At 36.5% G+C, this 11,381-nt stretch overlaps 1 protein-coding gene across 1 annotated transcript; it reads right to left on the bottom strand.

Moving 5' to 3' along the window:
- Positions 1 to 4,245: 4,245 nt before the first annotated feature.
- On the bottom strand, positions 4,246 to 9,810 carry LOC117332253 (hydroxyproline dehydrogenase-like). The gene is made up of 7 exons (XM_033891138.1): positions 9,520 to 9,810; positions 8,404 to 8,594; positions 7,963 to 8,092; positions 6,375 to 6,521; positions 5,660 to 5,937; positions 4,915 to 5,003; positions 4,246 to 4,548 (listed from the first exon to the last, which is right to left on the bottom strand). Exons 1-7 carry the CDS (start codon positions 9,808 to 9,810, stop codon positions 4,391 to 4,393), a joined length of 1,284 nt encoding a protein of 427 aa, XP_033747029.1. The 3' UTR covers positions 4,246 to 4,390.
- Positions 9,811 to 11,381: the final 1,571 nt, after the last annotated feature.

Here is an 11,381-nt window from a genome sequence, read left to right as displayed (position 1 = left end):
CACTTTTTTCCGCTCGACCTCATATTTCTTTCTCGGCATAGCCGTCTAATTTTCTTTTGGCGCCGGATATGACGCGACAAGTGGCGTTACTGGTCAAGATGAAGAATGTGATTTGTCAATGTAGCGGTAAATGCAAAATGCAGATATGCAGTTAAAGACGAAACAAAATTAAGATTGAATGCAAGCTGAATAAGTGGATGTATCTATTCAAATGACACATTATTAAAAAAAATTACAGTCCTGATTCAAACGCAGTCTTATTATCACCAAAAATGATTCAAACTGATATAATGTTGTTATCCGTGGTGAAACGCATTTATTAATTAGTTCGTTAATTTATTTCATCAGCAGTTTTACATTATAACCACCAGCATTAAAACTATGCAGTTTATCTTTTTTAAAGATATTTCTTGCTATTCTTAACGCTTTCCTTTTATTCGCTCTCATTTTGGCCTTATAGCGTCGAGCTTCAGCCCAAATCATATAGTGGCGTTTATAGATGTTTTCCTGACAAAAACAAACATAATTCCATAAAGTGTCACTTGTCGTCTCCGCTGATGTTCAGTTTTAACCTTATGACTAAAAGCAGTAAATACTGTTATAAGAGTAGTATAATATGCTTCACGTCCAAGAAAAGACGTCTAACATCATTCCAATACAACCATTGTTGACGCGTCAAATCATCCAAAAGGTCCGCCTTAGCTGCCACGTGGAAATGTTTACAGAAAAGTAGTGACAATATCCCCCTTAACCGTAAACTTATCAAGTGTAAAGTTTCAGTGTGAATTTGAGACAACATAAACATTGATAGAGCGAGCTACACCGCGGTCCTCCAGCGTTCGGGTGTAATCAGACGACAGCACATCTCGGCTAGAGTAGCATTAATGTAACATTATCAGGTGTCTGTTAAGGTATAGTGTCCCATCACCTTTCTACAGTTTATACAGATACAGGTAGCACACCACAGTAAGACAGCCTGGCCATGGGCAATTTTTTTGTTAAGCAAATAACTCCTGTATTATGATATGTATAAAAAATGAAAAAAATAAATGTACACTATAATTGGTATATCCAGTATGAAGTAGTACATACAGGCTTCACATTTATTAAAACAAAAATCAATAAATTGGTTCCGGATTTTAAATATCCGGATTTTCCGAACGTGTGTTTACACAGGAAATTTAGTTTTGCCTACAGCGCAAAATGGAAGCCCACAGAAAAGGTAAGATAGCGGAAAAACTTAATTTACAACATATGTCCAAACAAGATTAATTCTGTCTTTGGGATAGAGATATTTAATTTTAAATAGGTTTCAGAAAAAAAATTGTGTAGAGAATTGTGCCATTTTGGGTCAAATATCATAATATTTTGCAATTTTTGAGAATTTTTTAAGCTGTTACCATGGTATTCACAGCTCTAAAAATCACAGAAAATATCAGTTTACTTATCCTTCAGAGCTCTATTAAAATTGCAAATGTTGTACAGATTTCAAATATATATACTTTATTAGAGGTTATATGTAAGGTTAACTGGCAATGTTTACATATCTAAAGCATGTGCCATATTTTTCAGAATTTGGCATTTTTACTGTACACTGCTACCACAGGTAGGTCGGGGTATGTGATTTGTGTATTCGCTTTGACCTGTCTGTGTGTTAGGAATAACAATATATTCATGCAATTCAGACCAAGCCAGACTTCATACACATAATGATACTGTGCAGAAATTATACTGTTTATTCAAGGCATGTTGCTGCAATGCAATACAATGTAATATATATCGTTAAAAATCTCACATGCCAATTTTGCATTAGATACATAATATAAGCAGATTCCAAGGTGTACAACATTCAGTAAGATTGACACCTTACCTATGAAGGATTACGAGACACTACAATTATCAACAGTAGTGATCAAGAAGTTGGCACTGGTGAAAAATTGAAATAGGTACAAGGTAGTTGATGTCAATACTCCATGCTTTCTGATTGTTTTACTGACTATTCCACATCTATTTTTTCAGCGTGTTTAATCTACTTCTCCATAACAATGGTCAAGCTGGACGTGTACTGACTTACGACCAACCTAGTATTCCAAAGAAATTGGAGACCACAGACAGGGCAATGCGAAAGTAGGCTTCTTTAGATTCACATTCTAACGGGATTGAACCATCAAACCGACGATCTCAAAATCAATAGGCAGCTTAAAAGAAAAACAGAATTCTCTTGATCCTAATATTAACGATTTGCATGTAAAGTGTATCACCAGATAAAAGTATTGATACGCGTACCTTGCCAAGTATAGTTTATCTCTTTTCCCGAGACAAAAATACTGGGTTATCGTGTTTCAGTAAAACAACTTCTTAGTTATTGAAGTGATGCCCCTTAATACATATTACACATACCATTAAATAACCGTGCCGGTGCTTAAATCTTCCATCTTGAGAGTCTTGATGTATGGCTGATCGCGAAATCGGCCGAATACTTGAGTATACTGCTCTATATTGTGTCCGGCCAATCGTTTTTTACACCTCTTTTACATACATTAACAAGTCATAGCCCGAATGTCCTGATAAATAGCGGCTACAAGATACCGGATGTACTGCAGTCTTGTACATATTTACTGTATATTGTGGAATTTGGATTCGCAGGTTTTCCGTAAAAAAGGTATGTCATTACGACTCGCTGACGAATAATCAGTTTCACACACATATTTTTACAAGGCTTACCATATCAAAATAATAATATTAAAAATATATGAAGGAGAAAATATATTCTGGGTGAATAATTTGTGAATATAGTTTATTAATGCACCGACCACTTTGATATATTAAGCCATTTTTTGTCTTTTGAACATTGATTAATTCTATAGATTTAAACATGTTTGGTTTATTACAGTGATAACTCAGAAAATGTCTTGCATAAATTGGAATAACATGGACATTACATGATAATATGAAATTCATCCTACTACACACACGAAGAATATATTTTCATATCAATTCCTAAATGAATTCGCTCACCCGTCTGTTTTTTTCCAATTCATTAACTCCCATTACTATTTTTCTATAAAAATGTTACAAAATCATTGAATCATCAGTGTTAATGAGAGTATGGATTTCATATTATTCAAATTTGCTATTTGTACATTGCAGGTTTGTAAAACACAGGAATCGTATTGCCTATGAAAGAGTACTTTAATCACATTTGATAAATGAAGAAAGGAATTATATTACCATTAAAGCTTGTTATGAATGTTTATACATGTATGTTCCCCGATCAAAGCATTACCGATAAGTACCTACGGTTATATATGTCAAGCTTCTACAACTTTATAGCGAATACTTCAAATTGCTACAATTATATACTTAGCATTATAAACATGTTGCAGGCATTATGTACTCTTCATTCTCTATAAGGGAACAACCAACCAATTGAAAAAAATAGACTTTTGAAACACCCCCTGTGTATAGAAAGTTGAGCCAGGGATAAAATGTCTGGCAGCAACTGATTGGCCAGTATGTTAAGAAGTAACAAAATAGATATGTAGCCTGGTAGGTAACTATCTATAAGAAATGTTGATTTTTTTCCCCAAAAGTTAAGGTAATACTAATTAACAGGTAAACATTTCAGATTTCTGGGAATATTGAATTCAAGAATTTTAATGATATACTCCAAAACGTTAACACTGAAGTCTATGGGAAAGCAATTGGTTGGTTGGTCCCTATAAGTACTATAACGTGTTTGTTTCTTATATGATTTGGCATATCAATGACCTCCAGCCGATTGTAAAAATATATAGCTTAAGTATGGCTATGTACAGGTACCAAACGGTCGTCTTTAGAAGGTGATCAATTTACCTCTAGTTATTTCATAACAGTATGAGGAGACAATATCTACGAATGCAATCACATTATGTTGGAAGATATAACCTAGGAGAACTACAGGAAAATGATATAACACAGTTACCATTCAGTTTCATATACAGTATACGTACTAGTACAATGGTTGTCCGATATACACTGAATGTGTAACTTTTAGATACAGGTTGATAAAAAAGATGACAAAAAGAGTATGACTAAATGTTCTTAAGTCTAAAGTACGGCATATTGAAGATCGTTTATATGTTTGTTTATAGAATACCATTATTCCAATTATAATGTCAGCGAGTACATGTCGGAAGTTTCTACAGGTTTCCGGAAGTGATACTACGGTGTCTTTAACCAACAAAAGAGAGAGAGAGAGAGAGAGAGAGAGAGAGAGAGAGAGAGAGAGAGAGAGAGAGAAATATACATACTGTTACGCAAATACACTCTTGTGTCATTTACCGTTGATTTTCGCATTGGTTTTTGTACAGTTTCACACAGAAAAATACAATATCAAGTTCATGACAGGCTATCGGCGCGACTTCAAGGCCTTCCACATTAGAGTTTTCTCTCTATTCGCCCTCGTCAATACCGATCGGTTCTCCATGGCTCTCCGTGATAGATAGGCGAGAGTATCCTCCACAGATCCGTAAGGTATTGCTTTGTAAACTGGCATCTTCATCTCACCTGGAAAAGCAGGAGAAAAAAAGACTTGTGTGGTTGATGATGTTGAGGAAGATGATAAACATGATGATAACAGTGTTTGTCACATGGTCATCATCAACTATTACGATAATGACGGCATCTTATCCGCCTCTTCTACGTAAACTTATGACAATTATGGAGGCATTAAAATGATGTTGATGATGATGGAATTATATTAGTATTTGTGACATGGTCATCCTTTAAAATATTACAATGACAGCGACGATAATGATGATTGTTTTTCCAAACTTCTTTAAGCCACATATTTCACCAAAGACATACGATTAGGCAAGCGAAACAGGGATGATGATGATGATGATGATGATGATGATGATGATGACGACTCACTCAGAGTGTTTGTCACGTGGTCACACATCCCATACAATTGGCCGAAGAATAAAGATCCACATTTCGGGTCTATCTTCAATTCCACAATTCTTTAAAACAAAGACAAAATATATCTCATCTTTTGGAATAAATCTTTCTTTAAACAAGTTGTCGACATCGGCTCATTATTGAAAGTGGTTTTAGAAAATACGAGCTGTAAACAAACTCTAATTAGTTACTATAATATTGCAACAGAAATTAACCAGCTCATGTACTCCCAACATTTTGTATAAAAAACGAAACGTTAAGACTAGTATTGATAACTATATAGATAGTTTAGGTCTGATTCGAAGTTATTGCATTTTTGTTGGAATATTTTATATTAAGCATCATATAGAAGGAAAAGGCAACAAAAATAAACACAACATCAACTTAATATCGGTATCATTTCAAGATATTGAAATTTAGGATTCTTGTCACGAATTGGCCGACGACTGTCTAATTGTACGAGATTTGATATGGTACAAAAAAAGGTGTAATATATCGTCTTCCTTTCCGCGGGTAGCCTGTCAATGTGAATGACTTCATATTATCATCCTATCTTTGTTAGTGATATGAAACTGGGATAGTGAAATAACCTTAATATATATGGGCGTGGTTGTCGTATTACCTTCAATGTAGCGAGTGTCAAAACCTTAAAGGTCAATCAATGATCACTATGCTGTTCTACAAATTTACATCACTTTACAAATAAGTGTTAAGTTACCTCTTGACTGCTTTAGCAACAGTATCTTCATTATGACTGGCAATGATTGCAGAACATTTATCAGGGCTCCGGGCGATACCTTCCAGCATCGTATTCATAGAGTTATGGTACGTGTCCGATGTGTCCCGATAAGATGGATTAGTAGGATCCGGATAACCTTTGGTTTGTGCCAGTAGTCTCTCCTTATCTATGTAAGCTCCTCGAACGAGTTTGGTGCCGAATCCTACACCATGGTCATGAATAAAGGACATGTCTCTCTTTAGGTATTCGGTCATCCCCTGTAAATTACATACGTACGTAGTCCTCATTACACACGTCGTGCCCAGGTTGACGCATTCCGTAAAATACTGTAAATCACTTATATTTCGCGTGGGATTTATTTTCACGTAAATTCGCGAGGAGAGTCAAACGCGAATTCAAACTCCTCGCGAATATTTATATAAGAATGACAAGAATAAGAGGCGTCCATTTTGAATCTATCGTAATCTTTAGTTAGTGAACAGACATCGCCATTAAAGTAATAATAGAATGATAGATTATATACTTATATCAGAGTGTAATTTTATATCACAAAATACAAAAATTTCACGCAAAAAAAAACCCCGCTGAACACTAATATTGTACATGTAGTTGATTCGGACTAGAATACCTTCTAGACGACGATTTAGTTGATTTAAGCATAGATTTTGGCAGACGTAGCTTCGTCCGTACTCACCTTGAGGTAATTTTGGTATGTGTAAAACATCAGCGTCTTTTGTCCGTTACAGACCAACATCATGGCCAATGTGAGGAGGTTTAAAGCTGGATTAAGGTAGGTGTATTCAGCGTCAATCAAAACTATTACTCCGTTTGACACAGCAGCCTACCCCACAATACAAAAAGAACATAGCACAATATGTATCTATTTCTAGAAACCATTTATATTGACTGTAAGATCTTAGATGTATTGATATGTGAATTGTAGTTTTCAATAATTAATTGAAATACCTAGTGACAATTGATATGTTAAAAAAAACCACAAAACTATATACGATTAAAATATATTTGATTGTCCTGATGGCGAGATTCCAATTGTATAATGACACAGGATAAAGACGCATTAACACGACTCATAAAACGTGTAATATCGATTCCCAAAGGGTATTAAGTAAACTGGAATCTCTCGGTATATTTCATGATGCTTGATCGTGACAATAAAAATAAGTCTTTATATGTAACCGACCTCGCAGAGTTTTCCTATCCTTGACAAACCCCTGTTCAGTTCGGATGTTTCATTCTCTGACAAGAAGTCGAAATTGATCTAAAAGGGAGAAAGTTAAAGCATTTTAGGCAGCGAGGTAAGTCGCCAATCATTTTCGCGCTTGTCAATATCACCTTAATCGAGACAGCACGGCTCAGAGACTCAAACACATCTAAAACAAGTAGATAATCGACTTGTTAGTTTGAACTTCGTTGGTAATTTCTGTATTTGCAAAGTAGAGCTAATTAACCTGTTGACTACTGAATGAACAAGCGTTACAGGTGTACAGTTAAGTTACAGCCTAGTATTCCTGATTGGAAGTGCAATATAAATATCAGTAAACAAAAATACACAAATCTGGATAAAAAGAATTCTGACGAATTGGCGTTGTAATTCACATATTCGTTTTAAAGTTCGTTGTAGTCGGCTAATATAAACAAATAATCCAAGCGGTTACCTGATCTCCGTTTTTTATCCCATTGGCTACAATCGTCACCATGTGGCCTGTTTGGGAGGGATGTGGAACATGTTGTGATATTGTCTCCTGCGTTTAAAAACAAAATCGATTGAGGAATTCAAGCAAGGTATCATTTTAAGTTGATAGTCGTTTTTAATTTTGATCTGCTCTCCCGTTTGGCAAACTGCGCTCCACTATACATAGCGGAGTGTAATGAGATTAATTAGACTGTTAAACACATGGAAAACATAGTTGATGAACAGCCTTCAATATATTTTCATAGAAACCAACAGTATGGTTAATCAGAAAATTGATCCGTCATCTCGCGTTGAGGGATATCAAATATAAATAAAATATCTGCTGGTTACGGTTACGTACAAATATCCAACAATGTGTCCGCGTACGATGTATTTTGAGTAACTTTTTATTTTCATTCTGCTTTTAAATTCAAATTGGAATCATCAAAAAAGTGGACTATAACACGTCTTTAATATAAAAAACATAATAATAATCGTTTGTATAGCGTGGTTAACCTGAGCATAACGCTGTCTCTGATTACTGATACCTATCACGATGTATAAGAGATTATTATTTGATTCTCCTTACACAAAGTTTTGCCGGGAAAATGGCCGTCAGCTTTGCTTGCAACATTGGGTTGGGATCTTGAAGACCGCAAATAACCTCAATGCATTGTAAAGTGGTTGTTAAGTTCCGGTCATATTTTCGATCACCTTCCCTTTATGAAAAATAATTTCAATAATTAGCAAAAAATAGTGAAGCAATCATTTACCTGTGATATAAATCACTCATAATTATTGTCTTGTTATTGTCCTTGAACTCAACTTGTTTCAACAAAGCTTTACTGAGTATCTATCATATGACGCACATATGTGTAAGTATCTATAAACCGTCATATACTGTGTAAGTATTCATAAACCGTCAATTACTGGCAAATTTCCAAATATTACACAATCTAAATCATTATAAAGCTTAAATCTTACATGTCCTAGGAACGCTTTATTTATATAACATTAATGAATGGAAAACCTGTTATCATCTGTCGTGTCTTCCTCCATGGCGACGGCCACTAAAGGTCCGACTCCCATCTCTCTCATCCTGACCACTGTCCGAAGTAGAGATTCTGGAGTGTCTCCGCCCACAAACTGACCATAGACCGTAGGTTTCGCCAAACGATCAAATAATTTGTCGCCAAGAACCTTCCGGCCGGTGTTCATCAACTGTTGACATGTATGGAAGTAATCATGATGGCTGCGATACTTTCTGTCATTTTGTCAATCCAGGAGTAGAGATAATCTCGAATTGAATTTTCTCTTACCCTGGACAGGGATATCCGCAGTTTTACCGGGGTGAGATTTTCTTCATCTCACCCTAGGGAAAAGACACAATGACGTCACGTGAACATTTCCTTGCATTGATGTAACGTCAATATTAGATACATAAGAGGGTTAACAGGGTAAGAGAAAAATAATCATTCACTCCCATGGCAGTTAGACAGGGGAATCTCAACCCTCGGGGTAAGATAATTAAAAGCTGGCAAGCACTCCGCAAGCCACGTGTTTGGCAACTTAGGAATCTTCCCCTCGAGCTGAGATTCCCCTGTCTCACCCCCAAGGGGTTGAAAGATTCTATTAATCTCACCCTAGGGAAAAGACAAGCTACACGTGCTCTTATCACGTTCTCAACAATTTTATTTCGTCACGTCAACAATACCACGACGTCACGCCAACCATACAATGACGTCACGTCGACATTTCCTTACATTGATGTGACGTCAATATTAGATACATTATTATAGTATGTACATAAGAGGGTAAAGAGGGTAAGAAAACAATAATCATTCACCCCCATGGAAGTGAGACAGGGGAATCTCAACCCTCGGGGTAAGATAATTAAGCCTGCCAAACACTCGACAAGCCTCGTGTTTGGCCACTAAAGAATATTCCCCTTGGGTTGAGATTCCCTTGTCTCACCCTTAAGCGGGTGAAAGATTCTATTAATCTCATCAATATTTTATACGACACAATACTGCATGTACAATGAAAAGAGTTTTTTGCTTAATATTTCGGAATTATTATTATCGAGAAAAAAAGAGTCGCGGAATATAAGCACAATACTGTTTTGCTGTGTGTATTGATATCTTACCATGAGGCTGTTGTCCACGAGCTTATTGTTGGTACACATCTTTATAATGGCGATGGAGCGGGCCAACTCCCAACGTGACTTTGACTGGAACGCCTTCTGATAATCATCGAATTGTAGATCTTTAGACAAGCCATCCACATAACTTGTCACTGTTTTCTTACCTTCTCCTGAGGACAAGTCGGATCGACGTTGAACAGTAGTGTGTAAGGCGTGATTTGGTCCAATATTTCCCGAAAAGTTCACGTAAACCGCTATAACTCTTGAGCAGCGACTGTTTAAGGCATTCGCCATATTGCCAGTGACACTCGCGAAGATGACCTGTTCTAGTTTTGTTGTTTTTTTGTTTTCTTTATTGAAATGGATACGATAGCTTTTAATTGTCCTATCCAGGTTATATAACGTATGTGTGTGGCTAAACTAACAATATATACACCCGCGGTAACTGTATATCTATGCGCGATATTATATAAGGAAAGTTGATACGGATGTAACTCTGTCTGGAAGTGCAGGCGGACTAGACTCTAAAACGTGACCAGAATAGTGAATATAAAGTAGTGACATAGATAGAAATAGTTTTAAATCAAGAATTATATCACCTTAAAGTTGATGGAGACTGTGAAGGGACTCAAATCAGCCTTCTTTTTTTTAGTAAGATAATGTCTCCTCTTGTTATATGTGTCCTCGGCTTGGTAATCCGAAGACTCGGTCAAGTAGTTGGTGGTCTCTGTTCTAACAAATTGCCCCGTATATATTGGGGAGGGAGGAGTATATTACGAATGGTTTCGTATAGGAACACGCCATCTTGCTAATTGTTTTGGTATTTAATGGTTTAACGGTCATTACTGACTATTGGCAAAAAAAGTGGATGATTTCCTTACAAACAGTTAAACTGAGGACAGGAAAGTCAATGTGAAAAAAATATGGAAGCAACATCCATTATGACACGTCATTGGGGTTGACCTCTGTGCCTGACTGCTTTCCTATTTCTATTAGCCACTGTCAGGCTGAGTGATAATGATGATTCCATTTTTTTTCGAGTGGAAAATTAAATGGACGTTTCCACTGTACTTTAGCCTGTACGTCCAATGTTGGGACGGTTTAAATATGGCGGCGGATTCGGAGACTCGAGGGTAAGATCTCATACATGTTAAATACTTTTCTTATTAGCACTAGCTAGCCTTTAAAGTAGGCAAATATTTATTATTAAAATCAGCGAGAACAAAAGCAAAGCATTCGATTAAACGTTAGTGACCATTTTAAGATTAAGACAACTGTCAGACATCTAACTCATTGAACCTGATAATTACTTTGATACTAGCACAGAGCTATTGTCACTATTGTAACGTCTCTAAGTCAGACACTTAAATTGACATCGGCCTTTCAATAAATAGACGTTGAACCATGGTTTGTAAAAGTGTCATATACAATGCATTTATGGTCAAATATCAGCATTTTGCTCCACGCTGATACCTTACTATTCGACTTCCCATTTTCGACGGTTAGCAAGTGATATAAAGGAAATACAGTGCCGTGTAAATCAAGTAAATAACAACCAACAATCGTCATTGTCTACAGGTATAACATGACGGACTCCAAAACCGATACCACGGGTAACTAAACCGAGACCTTAGGCTACTAGACCGAGACCATGGGAAACTAAACCGAGACCTAAGGCTACTAGACCGAGACCGTGGGTAACTAAACCGAGACCATGGGCTATTAAACCGAGACCACGGGCTACTGAACCGAGACCACGGGCTACTAGACCGAGGCCATGGGTAACTAAACCGAGACCTTAGGCTACTAGACCGAGACCGTGGGTAACTAAACCGAGACCATGGGCTATTAAATCGAGACCACGG

This window comes from Pecten maximus, chromosome 8 (assembly GCF_902652985.1).
Source record: "Pecten maximus chromosome 8, xPecMax1.1, whole genome shotgun sequence".
Lineage (NCBI taxonomy): Eukaryota > Metazoa > Mollusca > Bivalvia > Pectinida > Pectinidae > Pecten > Pecten maximus.
Note: the sequence above shows the minus strand (reverse complement) of the source record. Positions and strands in the feature narration are given on the sequence as shown.

Coding starts and splice junctions, on each gene's coding strand:
- LOC117332253 (XM_033891138.1), bottom strand. CDS start 9,810: ATGGCGAATGCCTTAAACAGTCGCTGCTCAAGAGTTATAGCGGTTTAC. Junction 5,004..5,659: donor GTTGCTAAAGCAGTCAAGAG/GTAACTTAACAC, acceptor TTTGTTTTAAAG/AATTGTGGAATTGAAGATAG. Junction 4,549..4,914: donor CCACGTGACAAACACTCTGA/GTGAGTCGTCAT, acceptor CTGCTTTTCCAG/GTGAGATGAAGATGCCAGTT.